General features: G+C 41.6%; 2 protein-coding genes across 5 annotated transcripts in view; one reads left to right on the top strand and one right to left on the bottom strand.

The window, feature by feature from the left end:
• Nucleotides 1-29: 29 nt before the first annotated feature.
• LOC5510214 (cGMP-dependent 3',5'-cyclic phosphodiesterase) lies at nt 30-25214 on the top strand. Its single transcript, XM_048733611.1, has 34 exons — nt 30-165; nt 357-446; nt 2888-2991; nt 3406-3512; nt 3905-3957; nt 4285-4341; nt 4462-4546; nt 5651-5703; nt 5830-5904; nt 5971-6009; nt 6163-6231; nt 6375-6411; nt 6882-6984; nt 7985-8096; nt 8452-8491; nt 8582-8645; nt 10192-10270; nt 10628-10688; nt 11061-11142; nt 11486-11520; nt 11601-11639; nt 11893-11966; nt 12041-12118; nt 13316-13441; nt 13579-13649; nt 14049-14171; nt 14429-14516; nt 17325-17372; nt 17724-17798; nt 19447-19546; nt 20818-20930; nt 21458-21496; nt 21758-21864; nt 23322-25214. Exons 1-34 carry the CDS (start codon nt 31-33, stop codon nt 23509-23511), a joined length of 2751 nt encoding a protein of 916 aa, XP_048589568.1. The 5' UTR covers nt 30; the 3' UTR covers nt 23512-25214.
• LOC5510202 (mitotic spindle assembly checkpoint protein MAD2B) overlaps nt 23927-25283 on the bottom strand; it is a 29572-nt gene continuing 28215 nt past the window's right edge. For all 4 annotated transcript variants that reach the window (XR_007313991.1, XR_007313990.1, XM_048733614.1 and 1 more), the window contains one exon: nt 23927-25242. The gene's annotated coding sequence lies outside the window, so the exon portion shown is untranslated. The remainder of the gene's footprint in view (nt 25243-25283) is intronic.

The following is a 25283-nucleotide window of genomic DNA, read 5'->3' as shown; positions in this document are numbered from 1 at the left end:
ACCTGTCTTCAAAGTTTACATTAGGAAGAAATGGTTCTAGTGTTTCATCAGATGTTGGTCTCCGCTCTGTTATACCTCACTAACAAATTGAGGTTTATCAAAGATACTCTTCTGCCTCCTGATACAAACAACAGTCGTGGTGTTGAATTTTCATCCTCAGCCCAGGTAGGTCAACAAATCCCAACAAAATGCACAACGGTCCACTTCAACTTCTCGCATTTTTTTGGGAGATATTTACTCTCTTCTTCTGTCTGTTTGAATACTAACAGTGTTTTCTAACAAGGAAATCCTTTTTTACTTTTGTGTGTACTTGCTCCGTTTAAAATGTTTTGCCCTAAGCGTTGTTTGTCTCCTAGAATGCTTTAACGGAGCTATGGTCGCAGTCAAATCCTGCATCGTTTACTAAGAATGCAGAGAGATTGCTACGATGTCTTTTGCCTCAAGCGGTAAGCGATGTTGTTTAGCTTATATTGGGTTGCGTATTTCTGGTCATTTTTTTTTGGCATACACCGAGACCAATAGCTGCAACGCTATGTTATGTTTTGGTTGATAAGGTACACTTCATCCATATCATACCAGAGAGCGTCCATTAAAATTTCAGCGAGATACCGTGACCATAAAATCAAGAAAACCTCCATTAACATATACAACCGAAGATCGTAGAGTTGAAATATTTACAATTTTTTATTTTGTATCCCTTATCCTATGACACTGCTCCGTAATTCACTTGATGCTCGATTCAATAACTACTGGTTCGCATAGTAATTTACCCCACTTCCTCAAAATCAGGATAATCTGACATTGCTAGTGTGTTTATAGTAAAGTCTTAACAGGGGTAAAAATGGAGTAGTTTATCCTCCAAAAATTCATTTATTCGAGTGTTTGCTTTCCAACTAAGGGTCTTTTTTTAAAGGATAAAAGATTGAAATGTTTTGACCTCAATCGGGTGTTCGAGTACGCGGCAAAAACGCAATGGTGGTTTTACCCTACGCGATTACACTTCATCAGTCGCAGAATTGGCGCGCCGTATATTTAAACTTCTTAATACTCGAGGATTAAGAATCTATTCTTCGTATAACTGATTACTTGACGAGCCAACACCAAGCCTTTTTTCTGTCATAATAGCTTTATAATTTCCGCCTCACCGCATTTTTCAACAAAATGAAAAATGAACAAGCCTTTAAATGCAAACTTAAACTTTCATTTTGATATGATGATGAGCGATAAAAATAACAAACACCGTGTAACTTTTCGGCTTTTTAGCCACGTATCCCCTAGAGGTGTAATGCGAGATGTCACGCGATTAAGTAAATAAATAATAAAAATAAAAGTAAATAAAAAAACGATCGTAAACTGGTAAAATCCTATAAACCCGCTCGTGCGTCGTTTCTTGTTCTAAAAATTTTCATAACGATCCAATATTATTATTTATACTAAATAAGCGCCACTGGCCCAAGTCTGTTGTTTTGAATTTGACTGCATTTAGATAAGTCTAGGTAATAGCAGGTACAATATTTACATTAAAGTCTTTACAAATTGCCGCTGTAATGGTTTTAACCCTAGATTAATGGATATATGGGAAATTTATTTAGTCATCAATAGCTATCGTTTAAATTAATTCCTAAATTGCCGCTGTAATGGTTTTAACCCTAGATTAATGGATATATGGGAAATTTATTTAGTCATAAATAGCTATCGTTTAAATTAATTCCTAACCTCTGTGCATTTTTTATTTTTTAGGTTTATTTTTATACAGATTTTACTAAAGACGGATTGTGTTTGCTGGTGGTTTGAGAAAACTGCAATTGCAAAGTTTTTTTGTATTGAAATCAGGAGGGGGTCATTATGCTATTCAAAACTGCACATAAGAAAGCCTAGATAGAGTTAAATGTATTTGTGACGCATATCTTTTTCTACACTAACAATCTGCTTTCCCAAGCCTAAGGAAACAATAACAGTTTTAATTCAAAGTGTAAAAGTAAAGTAATATTCATGGGTTAAGATACATTCTAGACTGGAGGGCAAAGTATAAGTGAGTGCTCTGCTTTCTCATACAAACGGAAATCACCCGAATTATATAACATTCTCTACAGGGGTACTAACATACTTAGCAACCGTTGCTTTTTCCTTCTTTTTCTAAAGAAGCCAAACGTAACCATTTCTCTTAAAGCAACACATGTCTATTATAGATTAAACTTGTTCTTTATTAGAGTAATGATTGTATTTTTATAGGATTTGGCTCAAACCGTAATACCCTATAAGATAATAATGAGGAAAAATACTCTCTTATAAAGTTGCATATCAAGTTTAAGACTCATGGGGGTGAATCTTACAGTTGCTGTTAAAATAGCGAAAATCAGGTTAAAGATTTCCTATGTTTGAATTCATCCATGTTACCAAACATAAAAACAAACGATTTCAATGTGATAGTTACAGACCTTCGAGCTTAAAATCTTTTTTGAGGGCCATGTTATCAACTATTAAACTACAAAGGCTTTAACAAAGTTTTAGTTAGAAGTGTCGTACAGTACCTATGATTTCTACAAAAAGTTTTTCCCTGATATACTGCTGTAAATGCTTGTTTTATTGCTCAGCTTACATTATGCCCCCCACTTCAAATTAGTGCCCCCAAACTTTTCCCATAGATGAATGTGAGGATGTGCAAAGGCAAGGCACACACAAGTTATAGAGATCTCCCAAAGAAATTTTTGTCATAGTATATAGTTTAATTTTCTATGACTTGCTGAAATGTTTTGCTTTGTATATAGATAAACAATAGAAGATAATGGATTTGAGCTTGATACTGTGAATAGACAATAAGTGATTTACCATGTGATGTACAGATTGTTTTAGCGTCTGCTAAATGCTTCTATTTCTTTAATCCTAGGCTGATGTTCTTCTATTTATTCTTAATCCTGAGAGCAGTGATTTAGAAGCTTTTGCCAAAGATTCAACAAATCCAGTTATATTACCCAAATCAGGCATAGCAAGGTTAGTAAATAAATGTTCATGAATGATATATTGTGGGAATTGTGAAGCTGAGCTTTTAATTGATTAGTTAATGGCTCTTGAAAATGTCTAGCGCTTGATGTTAGGTGATAGGGTAAGTCAGAGTTTCTATTGAAACTCTTCAATCATGTAAAATAAGGGCTTCCCTAACCTAATTGATTCACTGTTTTTTTCTCATTTTCAAAACGAATTTCCCAGAATTCCAATTAAAACATCTTATCTAAAAAATCTACAATAATTGCACATATATAATGATTTTGAACAAGAACAGTAAACTACTAAGGCTCAGCTTTGATTTTGTCTCTTGATTTTGTTCTCTTGCTTTGAAACCCCTCCCCTCAATTAAATTATTGTGGCCACAGATTTTACATTGAACATTTTTTATCCTTTTTCTAGTAATATTTGTGAATTCAAAGAAATAGTTCAAGTACAACATCTAGATGATGATGACCCGTTTGCATCACTGATGCCATCAACTGTAGACTGTAATTCATCAAATCAAGGTACTGTTTCTACCAAAAAATTTTGAGATAGCCAAGTTCTGTTTGTGCTTGGTGTGAACTTTGGTTCCCCAGGGGGGTTCTTATATACTGTTGTGTGGGGAGGGTGTCTACCTTCCTTTTTTGATTGGGATGGGGGGGGGGGGGGGAGGGGGGGAGGGAGGAGGGGATAACAATTTTGACAGTATATTTTACCCTACAGTACATCAGAAAGGAAACTCTTCTTTAAGCGGTTAAACATTTGAGACACAGGGTCAGGGTCAGGTGTTTTTGGGGTCTATAAGTTTCTTTCTTTGGTAATCTTTTATTGTCTATATATGGATTTATTCGTCTTTTTACAAGTGTTCTGTTCATTATATGTAACAGATCATTTACATTTATCTCTATCTCATCAGTAACATTATTGCCGTTATTGGATAAAGATGATCGCCTAGTTGGCCTAGCGTCTGTAAGTTCTAGGATCACAATTTATGCTGATTTTTCTTTATTTTGAAAATCCCAAATTCAGAAAAGGGAAGGAGCTTAGGTTAACAGAGGGCTAGCACTGCTTGGGTAGATATAAAGGAACTTTTATAGGCTTTTATATTTTTTTATGAATCCCCAATAAACAAGGTACTATGTAGTATTATATGGCATTTATCAGGAGGATTAGTAGAATTGTTAAGAGCCTGTCTATTGTAATTGGCTTATTGAATGTTAAGAAATGTTGGGAAATCGCCCCAAAACAATAGAAATATATATTTTTTTAATCATTAATTTTCTTTGCCTGTTTCAGATTGTGTGTAAATCTTCTGAGAATTTTCTGCCAACTCTGGAATTTGCAAGAAATCAGGTATTGGAATAGGGTGGGTTTTTTATTATTCTGCTGATTCTAATAAAAATAATGGAATAAAAGAACCCGCATTTCTACAATAATACTAACACAATAATACTAACATAGCCTTTTTTTCAGATTGTTCATAGCTTAGATCATATGTTGAAATTTCAAATTGAGCACTGCAAGTATCAAAGACAGAAGACCTTTCTGGAGATGTTTGGTAAGTTAGGTGGCCCTTAGTAGCCCCCACCACACCCCTAGTAGCCCCATCCTCACCCCTAGTAGCCCCCACCGCACCCCAGTAGCCCCCACCACACCCCTAGTAGCCCCATCCTCACCCCTAGTAGCCCCCATCACACCCCTAGTAGCCCCCACCACACCCCTAGTAGCCCCCACCACACCCCTAGTAGCCCCCACCACACCCCTAGTAGCCCCCACCACACCCCTAGTAGCCCCCACCGCACCCCCAGTAGCCCTCACCACACCCCTAGTAGCGCCCACCTCACCCCTAGTAGCGCCCACCGCACCCCTAGTAGCCCCCACCACACCCCTAGTAGCCCCCACCACACCCCTAGTAGCCCTCACCTCACCCCTAGTAGCCCCCACCACACCCCTAGTAGCCCCCACCACACCCCTAGTAGCCCTCACCTCACCCTGGTAGCCCTTACCTCACCCTGGTAGCCCTCTCCAGATCCCCAGTAGCCCCCACCACACCCCTAGTAGCTCCCACCACACCCCTAGTAGCCCCCACCACACACCTAGTAGCCCCACCACACCCCTAGTAGCCCTCACCTCACCCCTAGTAGCCCCCACCACACCCCTAGTAGCTCCCACCACACCCCTAGTAGCCCCCACCACACACCTAGTAGCCCCACCACACCCCTAGTAGCCCTCACCTCACCCCTAGTAGCCCTCACCTCACCCTGGTAGCCCTTACCTCACCCTGGTAGCCCCCTCCAGATCCCCAGTAGCCTCCACCGCACCCCTAGTAGCCCCCACCTCACCCTGGTAGCCCACACCCCTAGTAGCCCCCACCTCACCCTGGTAGCCCACACCTTACCCCCAGTAGCCCCCACCGCACCCCTAGTAGCCCCCACCACACCCCTAGTAGCCCCCACCTCACCCCTAGTAGCCCACACCTTACCCCCAGTTGCACCCACCACACCCCTAGTAGCCCCCACCACAGCCCTAGTAGCCCCCACCACACCCCTAGTAGCCCCACCACACCCTAGTAGCCCCCACTACACCCCTTATTTTATTCAAAATACCTTTTCCAAATACCTAGAATGTAAATGAATACCATGTTTGGTGTTTGTCTTTCTAGGAAGGTCACTAGAAACAGGCGTGGGGCCATTTTGTGAAAAGTTAGAAAAATATGTGAGTACTCTTGGAACTCTGTAGTTTGTATTAATTTGTATTTATTATATGGCTACAATAGTACGCACGCTGTGATTGGCTAATTGATAGAAGACCCCAGGCGATAATTTGTATTGAATTTCTCAGGTGACGTCACAAGTCAGTGTTGAAGCTACAGTAGTTTTGATTGTTGATGAAACATCTGGAGAACTCTATAATAAGGTGTGTGTTTGCCTTATTAAATCTGCCATGTGTTTGCCATTTCTTTTTAATTTTTTTTATTGTTAGACTGAATCTGATGATGCTCTTCATGAAAAACGAATTGAGGTGAGACTAGATAATTCCCTATTTTAACTTAAAGGAAATTATCTTTTGCTTAAATACATTGGGTGTGGTACTCGATAAACTGTGAGTAGTCAAAGTTCACTTGATATGGAACTTCTATTAGGTAAGGCTAACTTTAGCTCTTTTGTTTAACAGGCAGCTGGTAGTATATTTGAGGACACAATCCAGTCTGGGAGTTTATTTAATGCTTATGATATTAAAAAGGTCAGTGACTTATATTATTTGATGTCTACAACAAATTTCCTCATTTATTAATAATATAATATTAATAATATCTACACCCCTCCCCTAGCGCTTCCATTACCAAAATTGTATTGCAATCAAAATAGTTCTTTCTCCTTTTACAGACCTCAAGACAAATGCACGACATTGGTAGCATAACAGGTACCTTTCAGATGCGGGCCCATGGTTTGCTTGTTGGGGGGGGGGGGGGGGTGTGCAGATCTAGTTATAAGTCAACCATTTTATGGTGGCCAAAGGGGTAATGAGCATGCCCTCTTTTTCCTCTTTAAATCAAAATAAGCTTTTTATGACATACAAAATCTTCCTGGCTGATTATTTTGTCATTAAATGCTGGGACACACATGAGCTTGTCACCCTAGAAGTCACACGATTCTTTAGTGCAAGTCACCAAGTTTTTAATTACCTTTACGCAAATAATAAATGCTAGCACTGCTGTCTGGCTGTGTATTTTTTTGTTTATGAAATGCTGTGAGTCATATGTGGGCTATTAGAGGACAGACAGACCTAAAAATGAAATATATTACTCGGGTGATGTCATCCACTGATTATTTAAGGACTTACATATGCATAAATGAAATCTATGAGTATGATAACCCTATTATGTTCTATAGACGTCCATGTCAAGTCCATCCTATGTGCACCAGTGGTCTGTGGTACAACAAACAATGTCATAGCTGTTATCTGTGCATTTAACAAGAGGCATCCAGCATATAGGTACTTGCTGTGGACAAGACCATAGTCCAGTTTAAAGTTTCCCTACGCCCACTGGTTATAGGCACCATGGACACATACATATAGTGCAAGGCTCGGTTCAGGGGAACAAGTTGCAAATAACCTCAAGATTATAAAAATTTCACAAGTTTTTGCATTATTTTAGTTCCAGGGGACTCAAGCTGGTATGTGCATGGAATCTGTCCCAAACCAGGGCTTGCACTGTTTGTTTGTGTCATTAGTTTGTCTTTTAAGCAGATGGTGGGATTCATTCATTCAGAATATGGTATAATGGATAACGGTGTAAGTGTGTTGATGATGATGATGGTGATGATAATGGATAGTGGTGTTAGTGTGGTGATGATGATGATGATAATAAGTGTGGTGATGTTGATGATAATGATGGATAGTGGTGTTAGTGTTGTGATGTTAATGATAATAATGGATAGTGGTGTGTGGTGGTGGTGATGATGATGATGATGATGATGGATGATGGATAGTGGTGTTAGTGTGGTGATGATGATTAATGATAATTGATGGATAGTGGCATTAGTGTGGTGATGATGATGATAATGGAGATAATGATTATTGATAATGATGAATAGTGGCGTTAGTGTGGTGATGGTGATAATAATAATGGATAGTGTTGTGTGGTGGTGGTGGTGGTGGTGATGATAATGATTGAGATGATGATGATGATGGATAGTGTTGTTAGTGTGGTGATAGTGATGATAATAATAGATAGTGGTGTGTGGTGGTGGTGGTGATGATAATGATTGAGATGATGATGATGATGGATAGTATTGTTAGTGTTGTGATGTTAATGATAATGATGGATAGTGGTGTGAGTGTGGTGGTGATTATAATGATTGAGATGATAATAATGATGGATATTGGTGTTAGTGTGTTGATGATGATGATAATGGAGATATGATATGACGAGAGATGATGATGAAGGATAGTGATGTCAGTGCGGTGATAATTTGTTATTTTGTTCTTTTAGATTTTCTAAGGCCGATGAACATAACCTTAGATTCTGCTGCTCCAACATCGCAGCACTTCTAGAGAACACACTAGAATGGGAGAAAGAAATGGTCATCAAGCGACAACAAGAGGTACACAACCTTAAGCGTTATCTCACTCATTACCCCTGGGAAAATCTACCTTTTTCTTTCAGAACTATGAAGCGCTTTTAGGATTATCCCCCAGAATGATGATTTTCCAGAAAAATTGTTGTTATGCATCAGATGTAGGAATTTTCACAGGGGAGAAATGGGGGTAAGGGTACTGAACAGAAAGGGGTGGGGAAGGGGGGAACAAATATGTGAAGCATATTGCCAGCATTCTTTTGTACTAATGATATAATAATAAGCAGGTTTATGAAAGGGGGTGGTGGACTTCTCTATCAAAACAGGACATCTGTATAGCCTGTTCCTTTCTTCAAGGCATTTATTTCTTCTTTGTTTTCAGCATCTCTTAAAAGTAGCACAAAATTTGTTCAGGCATGTAGGTAAGCATTTTAATAATTGATATGCCCTAATAAAAGTTTATATCATGATTGAACTGCAAGGTTTCTAACCCATATAATGTTGTCATCTAGACGAAGTTAGTGTTCTTCTCAATGAGATTATGACAGAAGCGAAAAACCTTACAAATGCTGAGAGGTAGGTTATTCGTACTATAAGCTACTAAACATACAGTATGTACAGAGGCATAGCCAGGTTTTTACCAGGAGGGGGCCTGTATTTTAGATGATGTCTCATACATTTACTGTATTTTTGGCTGTTAGAGAGGGGGGGGGGGGGGGGGGTTAGGCCCGCTGATGTAAGACTGGTGTTCTAACCCTAGGTTATGATGTATCCTGAGCATTGTGACCTGCCTTCTGGTAATTAGCTGTTCTGGTATTTGGCCATACAACTCACACATATCTCTAATACCCAGGCTAATAAAAATGATGTTGATTTGCTTTAACTGCACAAATACCTTCACAATGAGGGGCAACCATAAACAAGCAGTGAGAGAATAGGGTACCCCTATTGGCACCCACCACACCCTACTGCACCCACCACATCCTACTGGCATGAACCACACCCTACTGGCACCCACCACACCCTATTGGCACCCACCACATCCTACTGGCACCCACCACACCCTACTGGCACCCACCACATCCTACGGGCACCCACCACATCCTACTGTCACCCACCACATCCTACTGGCACCCACCACATCCTACTGGCACCCACCACACCCTACTGGCACCCACCACATCCTACGGGCACCCACCACATCCTACTGGCACCCACCACATCCTACTGGCACCCACCACATCCTACTGGCACCCACCACATCCTACTGGCACCCACCACATCCTACTGGCACCCACCACATCCTACTGCACCCACCACATCCTACTGGCACCCACCACATCCTACTGGCACCCACCACATCCTACTGGCACCCACCACATCCTACTGGCACCCACCACATCCTACTGGCACCCACCACATCCTACTGCACCCACCACATCCTACTGCACCCACCACATCCTACTGCACCCACCACATCCTACTGGCACCCACCACATCCTACTGCACCCACCACATCCTACTGGCACCCACCACATCCTACTGGCACCCACCACATCCTACTGGCACCCACCACATCCTACTGCACCCACCACATCCTACTGCACCCACCACATCCTACTGCACCCACCACATCCTACTGGCACCCACCACATCCTACTGCACCCACCACATCCTACTGGCACCCACCACATCCTACTGCACCCACCACACCCTACTGGCACCCACCACATCCTACTGCACCCACCACATCCTACTGGCACCCACCACATCCTACTGGCACCCACCACATCCTACTGGCACCCACCACATCCTACTGGCACCCACCACACCCTACTGGCACCCACCACATCCTACTGGCACCCACCACATCCTACTGGCACCCACCACATCCTACTGGCACCCACCACACCCTACCGGCACCCGCCACATCCTACTGGCACCCACCACACCCTACTGGCACCCACCACATCCTACTGGCACCCACCACATCCTACTGTCACCCGCCACATCCTACTGGCACCCACTACACCACTATTGGGCCCCCTAAATATTTATGACTGAGTTACAGCAAGGTTACTTTTATTAGTTCTAAGTTAACAAAGATCTCCCTATGTTTTAGATGCTCGTTGTTTCTCCTCGATCGAGAACGAGACGAACTAGTGGCGAAAGTGTTTGATGGTGAAATACCAAGCAATCAGGTGGGTTGAGTGTACGGACAGCTGGGCTTAGAGGAGACTACGTGTGGGCCGTCCGTATCTTCAACAAACTCTCTATCGTTCTCCTCTCTAACACTGTATTTTTGGTCGATCTGTGGTCAAAATTATCAGTGCAGCTCCCAAAATTGTCCGTACCTCCAACCCAAATACATGTTCCAGGGCCGTAGCAGGGATAAGGAAATGTGCCCCCTATATTTTGTTAATGTTTCTCAATTGTGCTCCCCAACATTTAGAGGCCTGCTACGTATATAAAAAAACGGGGCATTAACTACTCGAAATCGGCTTACCCCCTCTCCCACTCCCCGTACAGTTTTCTCACAAACAGTTGTTTGATATTAGGCTTCTCGAGATCTGAGGATACCAACGAACCAAGGGATTGTGGGGCAGGTAGCCATGACAGGTTAGTTTGATCAGAATTTAATTTCTCCACACGCCATCATCAAAAAGGCATACTAATATCTATGCTTTTTTTCATGGGATGAAAACCCTGGCTTAGTTTGGCTGCTGTTGTGTAGTGCCTGTGTCTTTCGGGCTCCGAATTTCGACCATAAGTTGTGTTCCGTGGCGAGAAATCGGAAGTCGACTGCAGCACCACTTGCCCTCGACTCGATCATGTTGTCTTTGCGCCCTTTGGATTTAGCATTCCACCTGCTTGAAGAGCGATTCGATTATTATCTATTCTAGAATCTAAACGAAATATTTAAAGCATCTGGAAACTTTTGCTGGTATTGACTTGCGGGGTGTGCTTAGCGCGATTCTGTGGTATTTTCAGGAAAGCTGTTGAACATCAAGGATGCTTACACCCACCCACTATTTTACCGCGGCCTTGATGTGAAAACAGGGTTCAAAACGAGGTATTTTCACCCTTTTATAGTCATGGTCGTCTCTAGCACCGCTCCCCCTCCGTTCGCAGGCGCTTACCCAGGATTAGCTGGGGGGGGGGGGGGGGGGGGGTGCGCAGTCATAGGTATCATACGGAAAAAGCATAGTATTTGAAAATTACTTAATAAGAAATGACCCACTTTTTGGAAGACTAACCCCAAGACGATGTTGATACTCTCTATTTTACAAAAAAAGTGCCTATTACTCAGACTACGTTTTACAATGCACGTTGCGATAAAAAAATTGTCCCTTGGTATTTCTCGGTATGCACCTTATCACTCAATAAATTATCACGTTCTCCGTTTTCCTACGCAGGAACATTCTGTGCTTTCCTATCAAAGACGATGATGGTAAGGCCCATCGTTTTTAACAAAGTTCTTGAGGAGTCTGTGTTCTGTATTTTTTATTGGATCCTTCGTTTCTCTTCCAGGTGTTATTGGAGTTGCAGAACTCTGTAACAAAGCCAATGGTATGTCCCTATTTTTTTTAAAGAAAACTTGATAGGGGACTTTGCTGTATAGTAGGACTACGGGTGTATTGACGTATAGCTATCTAAGCCACTTATCTGAGGGGGAAGGGGGGGGTATTCTCCCCTTTCAAATCCGTTTCTTTTCGCTTGGTGTTGACCGTGCTGCCTTCAAATCTTGGAAACAGCCAAACAGTCAGTTGCGTTTGTTAATATTTGCTACGACATTTTCAGGGTCACTAATATATTTTTTCAGGCAAATGCTTTACGAAGTTTGATGAAGATTTGACGAGAGCTTTCGCCATCTACTGCGGAATCAGTATATTTCATGTAAGCTATTGCATATTACTGCTTATCCTTTCATTTAATTTCAAAGTCTCAACCACCATTCTTCTAACTTGCAGTCCATGTTATACAAACGAGCGGCCACCGCCTGGCACCGAAGCCAAGTCTGTAGCGAGCTGATGATATACCACATGCACGTAAGTCCCGGATGTTCAGGCGCGCGTTTTCCCGCCAAATCTAGTGGCACTTGCATAAATACTTGAAGTGAGGTATATTGTACCTCGAGAAGTAGGATATTCAGCCGTGCGTTTTCCCGCCAATTCTCGTGACACTTACATAGATACTTGTAGTATATTTGTGGTATATTGTACCACGAGAAGTAGGATATTCAGCCGTGCGTTTTCCCGCCAATTTTCGTTGCATTTGCATAGATACTTGTAGTATATTTGTGGTATATTGTACCACGAGAAGTAGGATATTCAGCCGTGCGTTTTCCCGCCAATTTTCGTTGCATTTGCATAGATACTTGTAGTATATTTGTGGTATATTGTACCACGAGAAGTAGGATATTCAGCCGTGCGTTTTCCCGCCAATTTTCGTTGCATTTGCATAGATACTTGTAGTATATTTGTGGTATATTTTACCACGAGAAGTAGGATATTCAGCCGTGCGTTTTCCCGCCAATTTTCGTTGCATTTGCATAGATACTTGTAGTATATTTGTGGTATATTTTACCACGAGAAGTAGGATATTCAGCCGTGCGTTTTCCCGCCAATTTTCGTGGCACTTACATAGATACCTGAAGTATTATTGTGGTATATTGTAGGATTGTACCACGAGAAGTACAAAATGCTTTTCAGTTAGACAATGATTCAAATTTGTATTACAAATTGAGCCCGAACCAAATGGGGTAATCCTAACCTTAGCGCAAAATGACTTTTAGCCTCCCTCCCCCAGTCACAAATTGCCAAAAAAATCCCATAACCGTCATTTACACAGGCTGAAAAAGCCCAGTCTTAATAGGTTTATATCGGTAACATAATAGGGCTTAAGCAACGACAACGGCAACGCGGATGCCGACGGCAGAAAACAATTTAATTTGATTCAGAATTCTATAGCAGCACGTGGGAATGCGTTCTGTTTGATACATTTCAGCCGTTTTCCCTAAAACTACGGACTCCGTGAAAACTCCAAGTTTCACGGTCAATTGAGGACGCGGACGTTTGCACTGTAAACTCCACTAACTACGTTCGCTGCTGTAGAAATATAATGTCCTTATTTTATTTTAAACTGTCTCTGACTATAATGTTTTGCTTATTCCATTGCAATTGTATTGATCGCCACGCGCGCAGCTCCCTAATGTCTCCGTTACCTGACCGTTGTCCTCGCCCCAGGTTTCTGAGGAGGAGCTCCAGAGACTCACAGCTCACGAGATATCTTCACCTGATGAGGAAATTCCTCATGGGTTCGACAAGTTCAGCTTTGCGCCGCGCACTATCCAAATGGAAGAGACTGTTAGGGTAAGTAGATGATATGAGAAAAATTTCGCAGATATCGTCTGTAAAAACATATTGTCGCCAGGATCATAGGAAGGAAGACGCCCTACGGAGGTACATTTGTACTTTAAAGATTGTATTTACGTTTCTTTTATTTTAAGGCCGCGCTATACATGTTTGACGACTTAGGGATAATTGACAGATGGAAAATTCCTCGCGATACGCTGATAAGGTAATGTAAACTGAGATGCAGGGATTTTAAGGGGACAAATAAATAAAGGCTGATTTAGACAGCACGACTTGTATGCGACACCTACAACTCGAGTCGTAGCGTGTAAATCAGACTAAGACTCCGCTACGAAAGTCGTAGTGTTTAATTCATGGCTAAGACATGTCGTAGACAGGCCGCATACAACTAAATCGTTCCGTCCAAATCGGCCTTAATAGATAATGATAAATGCCATGTAATAAGTCAGTTAATGATTTAAACCTTAATCGCCTCTGCGTTTTCCACCTACATCCCCTGTCCCCCCCCCCACCCCCCCTTCATTCCCTCTACCCTCCACTCCATGTTTCTGTGCATCGTTCCTGGATCCTTGGGGGAACTGACGGTTTCCGTTCTATTTTCCAGGTTCACGTTGATGGTTCGCAAGGGATATCGGGATCCCCCGTACCATAACTGGACGCACGCGTTCACGGTCGCTCATTTCTGTTATCTTCTTCTGAAGAATTCGCATATGGAAAGCAAACTACAGTAAGTAAAACGATAGACCAGCTGCAACGACAACTACAGCAACATCAACGACAACTCAGCAACGACTCAGAAACCACAGCTGCAACATCAACGATGACTCAGCAACAAATAAAAGACTACAGCAACAAAACATCAAAAACAAATCATCAACAACAACTACAGCAACATCATCAACAACAACGACAACAACAGTGTCAATCTGATATCCCTGTTCGTGCCCTAACATAATAAGCTCTTTCTCATCTTTCTTTGTGTAGGGACATCGAAAGGATGGCTCTGTTTGTCGCCTGTTTGTGCCATGACCTAGATCACAGGGGGACAAACAACGCATTCCAAGTTTCCTCGGTAGGAACAGCATTAAAAACAATATCTTGCTTTCAAAATAAATCAATTAATCATTTGTTTAGCACCTATTACATAGATTCTAAGTGCTTTACATTTAAAATCCTGATGCGTATTTTATTTCGGGTGAAAATTTTTATTTATGCCATTCGATGAATAGGCACACTCTAAAAGTTAGCAAAAAAAAAAAAAAAAAAAAAAAAACAGCGTGCGTGCAGTTTCAAAGACAGGGCGACGAACTTCGAACTAGCGGGGGAATATAAGAGGGCGACAGACTTTGAACTAGCGGGGGAAGTTTTTATAAGAGGGCGACGAACTTTTAACTAGCGGGGGCAGTTCTTATAAGTCGGCGACACAGCTTTGAGCTTGGGGTAGCTGTGGTGATTGTTTTTAAGAATCGCTTGACTGAGTTTGAAACAGCGGGCGTGCAGTTTCAAAGACAGGGCGACGATTTAAACTAGCGGGGGAAGTTTTTATAAGAGGGCGACAAACTTTGAAGTAGCGGGGGAAGTTTTTATAAGAGGGCGACAAACTTTGAAGTAGCGGGGGAAGTTTTTATAAGAGGGCGACAAACTTTGAAGTAGCGGGGGAAGTTTTTATAAGAGGGCGACAAACTTTGAAGTAGCGGGGGAAGTTTTTATAAGAGGGCGACAAACTTTGAAGTAGCGGGGAAAGTTTTTATAAGAGGGCGACAAACTTTGAAGTAGCGGGGGAAGTTTTTATAAGAGGGCGACAAACTTTGAAGTAGCGGGGGAAGTTTTTATAAGAGGGCGACAAACTTTGAAGTAGCGGGGGCAGTTTTTATAAGAGGGCGACAAACTTCGAAGTAGCGGGGGCAGTTTTTATAAGAGGGCGACAAACTTTGAAGTAGCGGGGGAAGTTTTTATAAGAGGGCGACAAACTTTGAAGTAGCGGGGGAAGTTTTTTATAAGAGGGCGACAAACTTTGAAGTAGCGGGGGCAGTTTTTATAAGAGGGCGACAAACTTTGAAGTAGCGGGGGAAGTTTTTATAAGAGGGCGCAGAACTTTGAAGTAGCGGGGGACGTTTTTATAAGAGGGCGACAAACTTTGAAGTAGCGGGGGAAGTTTTTATAAGAGGGCGACAAACTTTGAAGTAGCGGGGAAAGTTTTTATAAGAGGGCGACAAACTTTGAAGTAGCGGGGGAAGTTTTTATAAGAGGGCGACAAACTTTGAAGTAGCGGGGGAAGTTTTTATAAGAGGGCGACAAACTTTGAAGTAGCGGGGGCAGTTTTTATAAGAGGGCGACGAACTTTGAACTAGCGGGGGCAGTTTTTATAAGAGGGCGACAAACTTTGAAGTAGCGGGGGAAGTTTTTATAAGAGGGCGCAGAACTTTGAAGTAGCGGGGGACGTTTTTATAAGAGGGCGACAAACTTTGAAGTAGCGGGGGAAGTTTTTATAAGAGGGCGACAAACTTTGAAGTAGCGGGGAAAGTTTTTATAAGAGGGCGACAAACTTTGAAGTAGCGGGGGAAGTTTTTATAAGAGGGCGACAAACTTTGAAGTAGCGGGGGAAGTTTTTATAAGAGGGCGACAAACTTTGAAGTAGCGGGGGCAGTTTTTATAAGAGGGCGACGAACTTTGAACTAGCGGGGGCAGTTTTTATAAGAGGGCGACGAACTTTGAACTATCTCACACAGAGGGTGTTGTTAGTTTTGAAACAAACGGCGCGCCATAAGAGTTGTCTCCGTTCGCGGTCTTTTTAAGTTTTCCGCGCTCTTCTTTTCTTCTGTGCAAGATCGCTTCGGTCTAGGCATCTTCCTTCACTTGCACGTCTAGCGCTATGACATTTGAGCGCCTAAGAGTTTTCCCGCTGCGTGTAGAGCGTGCAATGTGATTGGTTGCCATACGCGGCTCTATTTGCTCTTCGTCTGTCATTACTGTCACGCTGCCTCTAATGTTTACACAACTTCAATCCCCGATATCTCGCAATCAAATTTCACCCCATCTTACGCTAAAAATGTGAATTAAAGGTGCACTTCTAATCGCCCGATTCCTGCGCAACTTGGCAAGCGTCTAGTATAGATATTGTTCTGTCACACCGTGCCGCGGATAATCAATAGCTTTTTTTGCTACGGATTTAATTAGAGCGTTGTAACCAAAAAGCAAAATTATTCCACGCCTAACTTTGACCCTTGATTATTAATCAACGAGGCTGTGTGAACGTCAAATGTAGACACGGTTTGTCAGTTCAGTACATGACGAAAGATATAAAGCAGATCCCGGGAGGTTACGCGCTTTTGGCGTGTATAAATAATTCGCATGTTTAAAAGTGATCGATTTCGCACTTCGGACCAGGAAAAAGCACTCAAAATTAAGCGCGTATAAAAAATGATTATATTAGGAGGAAAGTACAATCATTAAGCTTTAAATTGATATATGGTTTGTTGGCATTTGCTGTAATCCGACGCTAGCGATTTTGCCGGGACGATCGGGGTAATTACCGCTTGGGTCTACGGTATCCATTGGGACTGAGAAACACAAGCTTTTGGTATGTCCGCATACGTTCAACAAGTCAAATTTAGCCGAGAAACAGCGAAATACTATTGATGTCTCGACCTCGACCCTTTTTAGCAGAGGCGAGCTATACGCTGATGCACTGAGTCACTCATATAATGTGGGATAAGGGAAGCTGGAGGGATGGGGCTGGAGATGTGTGGCTAACAATATAAACATAGCTCAAACAACGATCACAAACTTCTTTAATTCACCAATAGGATAAGTCTAAAGTAGCAGCATCGGTGATAATAACATTGGCAATTGAAATCTTTGTGTTTTCGTTTCTTGTCAGAATTCTACACTCGCGGCTCTTTACAGCTCTGAAGGTTCTGTCATGGAGGTAAGACCCTATTTGTGCCCCAAAGAAGGTTCCATCAAATATTATTGATAAAGTACCAGCGTCATACATTGGTGGTTATTTGGAAGTTTTCATTCCAATACACCGTAGTATTTTCAAATGTAGACAATAGCAAAGGATTTGTTGATCAACATTCCTTCTCTGAATAGGTTACTTGTAATGATACATGTCTTTTCCATCCTTAACGTGGGAACCACATAACTTGTCAACTTGTCAAGCGGAGAACATAGGAATGGTATATACCCATTCCTCTTGCAAGCTGATATTATACGTCAGTTGACTCTACTATTTTCAATTGAGGGGAAGTATCTTAACTCTCATCTTTATCCACAGAGACATCATTTCGCACAGACAGTGTGCATACTCAACTCTTCTGGGTGTAACATCTTCAAAAACCTCACGGAGTCGGTAAGGAATCTTCTTCTTCACTGACCAAGAGTATTTAAAACACAAATTACCTTACATGATAAATGTAGCATGGGATCAAAGGCATTAAACTATTGTTTATGAGGGTCGGGTTAGTATCAGATGCTATAAAGCTCCTTGTGCGCTAAGATCTGTAGCTAATTTTAAGCCAAAAAGGCACACGGATGGTAATTAGCAACAACCGAGAAGCTATAGCAAACAATTTTATCAAGATACCTTATTGGTCTCTTTAAATTCGCGACATTAAAGCCCCGCGAAATCCCGATACTTCAATATCGCAAAATTCAATACCTTTTCCGTTCTTTTTCCCTTGTTTTTTTTTTAATGACGACCAAGACAAAGACGATTAAGAACTTATGATTCAAAACTTTTGTCTCACAGCTTCGATGTATGTAAATGTATAAGAAAATAGCATCAAGCACAATATGATTTCTACACTTTTGTTTTGTTGTAATCTTTCTCGAAGAAATGCGTTTTTGACATTTTTGCGAAATTGAAAAATGTTTCTGCACCCAAATCGCAAAATCTCGCGAAATATGCCGTTCCTTTTTTTTTGCGAAACATAGTAACAATATGGTAACCAATAGTAACTGGAGATTGTCAAGAATTATCCTCTTCGTGAAAATATTATGCTGCCCGGAACTAGGAAACGGCGCAAAACGAGAGTTCATTCTTCGGCTTGTGTTTTCCCGATTTGCGATTTATGATTTCCAGGTAAAAGATCGTGATTAAAAAAATTCACGAGTATAGGAAACGGGCATTTGCCACCGTGGTGAACGTAGTTAGCAATAGAATTCGCCACATGGGGAAGGAATTTGCATTTTGAGAGGTGGCGAGCGCTAGCGCGCACGGAGCAGGCGAACTTCTGTCATTCCTAGACATGTCGATACTCCCCCATTGTACTGGAAGGTAGCCAAGCCTCGTTTGGAGGAGAGGCGAACCCTGACCAAGTCTGTCTTTTATACGAAGGCTTGGTTACTTGTGAAATATTAACAGGGAGTTTTGTGACGAATGGGCTTTTGTGTCCACCGAATTAGAACGACACACAGGGGTAAAGGTTATCCCTGTGCAAGAGATTCTCCAACTAAAATAGCTTGCTCGTGAAAATCACACGCATAACATCTAAAGGAAGTTAAAGAGTTCCTGTCAGCCGCCATTTTGTCATTCGAGCGAAATAGTGCGGAAGTATCTATTTCCATTAACTGTTTTGTGGGATCTATTGCTGTGTTTTCGACTTGGTAATTGAAGTATAAAACTATCCATCTCCGCAGGCGTCTCGAGTGGAAAAAGTTTTCCTGCTGTGACGTGTTCAAGAAAGAGTGGGGCCTGGGTCGAGGGATTTTGTTACCTTCCCTCTTCCGGTTCAACTCGCCACAGAAACCCCAATTCGTAAAAATAGTGAAAAAGTAAAATAACAAAAAAAAAAAAAAAAAAACACTCGAGATGCCTGCGAAAGAAGGCTAGTATAAAACATTGTTTTTAGATGGTTCGGGATTCCATCTCATGTCAATCAATATTGAATGAAAACGACAGCAAAAGTTAGTTTACTGTCAGTTGTTGAGCTTATATTAACGGTGTCAAGTTAGACTGAATTGTTGCTGTTCATTTATGATGCTGTGATGTTTTCCAGGAATTCGAGAAAGTCCTGGATTTGATTCGTTACATCATCCTGGCCACAGATCTATCCCATCACCTTAGGATTCTGAAGGATATCAACAATATGGCGAAAGGTAGAAACAAAAACGTCCCTTCTCTTTCTGTTTTGTATCACTAGTGCTTTCATCCTGTCTGTGAAAGGTAGACTTGCTCCAAGTGGCTCTCTCAGAGTCCAAAAGGACCGTAAAGCGACCCAAAGCGGGCGGGACGGTAGCTTTCAAAGCAAGCCCAAAGGGTTGGGTGACGAGGCGCTCGCGCTAGGGCGCAAGGGCAGGACGGGGAAGGGAGGAATGGGGTAAATTGTATGGATATTTATTTGGCTGACACATCGAGCTTTAGTCCTACTCGCTCTCCTATCTCATCATAGAGTTTTTGTTATAAAAACCTTTAGCATTGGGCCCCCTTTGTCGGTAACTCGTTATGAAAACGCCTTTGAGTAATGCGTAGTCAAATAAAAACAGCTACCCCTTATCGACGTTTGACGCCTTAAGAGGATCCCACTAAAGTTTTTTTTTTTTCCTAAGCGAGAGATTGAGCTCGCAGACGTGCCCATTTTGGAATCTGTGACTTAGACCTGTTAAAAACACAAATTACGAATAACATAGTGGCTAGTGTGTACCCGTGAAACATTTTATTTATTTATTTAATTTTTAACGACGTGCTAACGAATGCGTATTTTGTCGTAATGAACAACAGAAGGTCTAATTCCACGGCTAATTTAAGTTTCCCACCTACGTATGATAAATAGTCTAATTCGTTCATAGTCTGTATCTGGAAGCACGGGTGGCTTAGCGTGTTAGCGCGCTGGCCTCTCACCTCTGTGCACAAGGTTCGAGTCCTGGCTCTGACTCGGGGACTTTTCCTTCTCAAGTGAGAGGGTTTTCTTTCTCTTGTGCTTTCCAGTCCGTCCCATTCACGGGGCGCATCATTCCCCTACCTTATACCCACCCTAAAAACATTCTCAACCATTATCCCAACCAATCCTAAATAAAAGGCTAAGTTTTCAAACGTCGTATTATCCATGAGCCGTTTTCAATGCAAATGCATGTAAATAAGGATGAAACGATCTACTCGATTCACTTAGCCTAACGCACCTAAAATTTATTTATTAACTTTGTCATCAAGATATATGATAAAAAAAAACTAATCGCATGATTTATCCATATTTTTAACAACTAATCGCATGATTTATTCATATTTTTAACAGATGTCGTGACCGAATTTATTATATATTTATTTTGTTAGTACAAAGTTTCCATTTTCCGTTATAGTGGGTCTCTTGTTTGCGCGATTGCTCTTTCGTGTTCTATTGAGAACCAATCCATTTCTGCTTGTGCTGTTTTAGAGGGTTACAAGGCTGACCAAGTGGAACACCGCAATCTACTCCTCTGTCTCATGATGACCTCAAGTGACTTATCGGACCAAACCAAGTCCTTCGAGGGAACGAGAAAAATCGCCGTGAGTTCTTTTATTGAACACCCAGGCCCGTGGAACGAACCCCCCCCCCCCCCCCCCCCCACCACAACGGCCGAAAGTCCACTTTTGGTTCTCAATAGACGTGCTATTTGTAGTTTGTAGACAAAACTCAAAATCATAAGATCACTCTGGTATGTAGCCAAATTCGACAATAAACGTCACGTAGAGACACTGCAAAGGCATAAAAAAAACCCTTTTGTTCTTTCGGAGGTGGTTAGATTTTTATCAGCGAACTCCCTCCCTCGCCCCCCCCCCCGCCCCCCCCTAAGAAAAATCCTGGGTACGGGCCTGATTCAGTCACTTTCCTTCGTGCATAATTAGGCAATGCCCACCGCCATCTTGTTTCGTTGCACCGCCATCTTGTTTCGTTGCGCGTCAAAAGTTGATTTCGTCCGCGACGTGAAGCATCGCCCAATTGAAAGACACGGGAATAAAAACCTTCGAGTAACCTGTGGTAGGCAAGGCAACACTCAACACCATGGTAATGGTAATGCTATTTTGTTTTAAAGGATCTGATTTACACCGAGTTCTTCAGCCAAGGAGATCTGGTAATTACAAGTTGGGTGATCTTTAACTTCAAAACACGTTGCCAGTGCAAAGGATAAATGGTCCTTGTTAGACATGCATCTAAACTAATCTAATGATTTGTTTGGATTAGAAATATTTTTCTGTCATTCAACTGTCATTTCCATTTGCACTGGCAATGGTAAAAACTGTTGTCATTTCAAAACGTGAAAAACCGTCTATCTGGTGATATGACAATGAAGCGTTTAGCCTACCTTACACCACGTTTTTCGTGAATGTTCCAGGAAAAAGTTATGGGATTCACCCCGATGGAGATGATGGATCGCGAACGTGCGTGCATCCCAAAACTCCAGATAGACTTCTTAGAAAACATCGCCCTTCCAGTCTACAAGTAAGTACTGCCTTACAAATATACGCCTACCCTATCCTACACCAAAACTCCAGATAGACTTCTTAGAAAACATCGTCCTTCCAGTCTACGAGTACTGCCTTACAAATATACGCCTACCCTATCCTACACCAAACTCAGACTTCCTAGAAACATCGCCCTTCCAGTCTACGAGTAAGTACTGCCTTACAAATATACGCCTACCCATATCCTACACCAAACTCAGATAGACTTCCTAGAAACATCGCCCTTCCAGTCTACAAGTAAGTACTGCCTTACAAATATACGCCTACCCTATCCTACACCAAACTCAGATAGAATTCCCAGAAACATCGCCCTTCCAGTCTACAAGTAAGTACTGCCTTACAAATATACGCCTACCCTATCCTACACCAAAACTCCAGATAGACTTCTTAGAAAACATCGTCCTTCCAGTCTACGAGTACTGCCTTACAAATATACGCCTACCCTATCCTACACCAAACTCAGACTTCCTAGAAACATCGCCCTTCCAGTCTACGAGTAAGTACTGCCTTACAAATATACGCCTACCCATATCCTACACCAAACTCAGATAGACTTCCTAGAAACATCGCCCTTCCAGTCTACGAGTAAGTACTGCCTTACAAATATACGCCTACCCATATCCTACACCAAACTCAGATAGACTTCCTAGAAACATCGCCCTTCCAGTCTACAAGTAAGTACTGCCTTACAAATATACGCCTACCCTATCCTACACCAAACTCAGACTTCCTAGAAACATCGCCCTTCCAGTCTACGAGTAAGTACTGCCTTACAAATATACGCCTACCCTATCCTACACTAAACTCAGATAGACTTCCTAGAAACATCGCCCTTCCAGTCTACAAGTAAGTACTGCCTTACAAATATACGCCTACCCTATCCTACCCCAAACTCAGATAGACTTCCTAGAAACATCGCCCTTCCAGTCTACAAGTACTGCCTCACAAATATACGCCTACCCTATCCTACACTAAACTCAGATAGACTTCCTAGAAACATCGCCCTTCCAGTCTACAAGTAAGTACTGCCTTACAAATATACGCCTACCCTATCCTACCCCAAACTCAGATAGACTTCCTAGAAACATCGCCCTTCCAGTCTACAAGTACTGCCTCACAAATATACGCCTACCCTATCCTACACCAAACTCAGACTTCCTAGAAACATCGCCCTTCCAGTCTACGAGTAAGTACTGCCTCACAAATATACGCCTACCCTATCCTACCCCAAACTCAGACTTCCTAGAAACATCGCCCTTCCAGTCTACAAGTAAGTACTGCCTCACAAATATACGCTACCCTATCCTACCCACAACTAAGATTTCCTAGGAACATCGCCCTTCAAGTTAACAAGTACTACCCCTTAAATAAACGTCTACCCTCCCACAAGGGTTGTTCATCTTGTTTCAACAATTCTGCTTCTTTTTCATTTAGAGTTCTTCACGAGCTTTTACCGGAGACCAAGGAGGTGATAGACACTGTTCACAAAAACATGGAGTGCTGGCAGGCGATAGAAGAGAAAGAAAGACAGACAAGAGAAAACGGACAGGACAGCGGACATACCGACGGACAGGACGCCGTCAATGGCGTTGTCAATGGTTCCTCTTCAGATGTGCACGAATAGACCCGCCCCATATGGGATGGTTTGCGGCCTTTATGTTTTAAAAGGCAGCCCGGAAAAGATATGAGCATGGGACTTCTTCTTTCAGTACTTTCAGTCAGACTGGTGGGTATATACCTATAAGATGGCATTTGCATCGGGGCTAAACGCCAGAAATAGAAATTCACATGGGAAGATAGTTAAGATTGAGGATAGATAAAAAGAGGGGGAGGTATAGTGAAATGAAGTGATATGTGTAGGTTAGTTGTTTACAGTACGTGTCAGTTATGCAAGAAAGAAAAAAGTGAAAATTCTTCCTGTTATCTCATAATAATCGGTGTGGGTCGAAGTTCCAAAAGTCATATTCTTCCTGTTATCTCATAATAATCGGTGTGGCTCGAAGTTCCAAAAGTCATATTCTTCCTGTTATCTCATAATAATCGGTGTGGCTCGAAGTTCCAAAAGTCATATTCTTCCTGTTATCTCATAATAATCGGTGTGGCTCGAAGTTCCAAAAGTCGTATTTAACAAGGTGGCTTAAAGGGGCCAGTTTACTTCCGACGGCAACCTCAACCGACAAGACACAAAATAATCTATTAGAATCCGCGCTATTTAACAGGCCATCCGCTCTAAATTATCAGTCACATCCTCAAAGAACATGCAATAGACAAACTGCTTTTATAATCTTGAAATATTTTCCGTAAAATAATATTGTTACGTAATCGACCGGATGGAAACTGATGTCAGTGCGGCAGGAAAACGTGACGGTACGCTTTATGTGAAGTTACGAACTTGTGATAAATGTCACTTCTTTCTTTCTTATTATATATAGATACTCATAAAAATAATTATACCATATATACCATATACTTTTTTTTTTGCTTTAGCACAAACATATCAATCACAATTTTTCATGACAATTTCAAATTAAAAAAGAGATATAATCCAGATTATAGTAATTATTAAGTTTTATATACTAAGTTGTATTGTGAAGTAGCAGCCGTTGACAAAAGAAGGGATTTACTTGGGTAATTTTCCCCAAAAATATTATAAATACAAAAAGGGAACGAGGTCGAGAAAGTCGATCATTTGGAGGGCGGCTCGAGGCGATATTGAGTACTTTAGATCGACTAGCAAATACTAAATACTAGTAAATGTATTTATTTTAGATATAAAAAAGGCAATAAGTGCATATTTCCTTTCCCACAACCATTTTACTTTTCAAACCCACGATTGATTTTTTATGAAATTAAAATTTATTTTAGACCACATGAAAATTACTGTCGTAGTTGTCTGCTTTTCATAGTATCCCTAGAACAAAAAGCTACAGACAACTGTAGAATGACTAGGAAGTCCGCGTACAGGCGTAGGTGTCAGGGCTCGGGGTGATGCTATGATGAAGGGCTAACCCTCGAAACGTCAGCGGAAATAATATTTTCACAGAGACGTAAAACATACCTTTTCAACCTTGTTTTGATTTCCTTGCTTAATACGTTTAAGATGCCAAAAGAGTAAGTAGACAAGAGTTATTTTTGGAATTTAGTATAAACTACCCTGAACCGCCCTCAAGACGTAAAAACACGGCGACTATTCGAGTTATCACGATATAGCTCGCAGCGGTCATTTCTGGCACAGTCTAGGAACTGTTGGTATCACAGGTTGCTAGATTCTACAACTTTCTTAACATTATTATTATTTATATTACCTGAATAAAGTGTTTATACTTACGGGGTCTTGTCAGTCTCTTGCTTCTAGCTGCGAAAATTAAGCGCATTTTGCATATTAAGTAGTTAATT

This window comes from Nematostella vectensis, chromosome 10 (genome assembly GCF_932526225.1).
Source record: "Nematostella vectensis chromosome 10, jaNemVect1.1, whole genome shotgun sequence".
Taxonomy (NCBI): Eukaryota; Metazoa; Cnidaria; class Anthozoa; order Actiniaria; family Edwardsiidae; genus Nematostella; species Nematostella vectensis.
The sequence above is the reverse complement of the archived record's forward strand: the minus strand, read 5'-3'. Positions and strand labels throughout refer to the sequence as shown.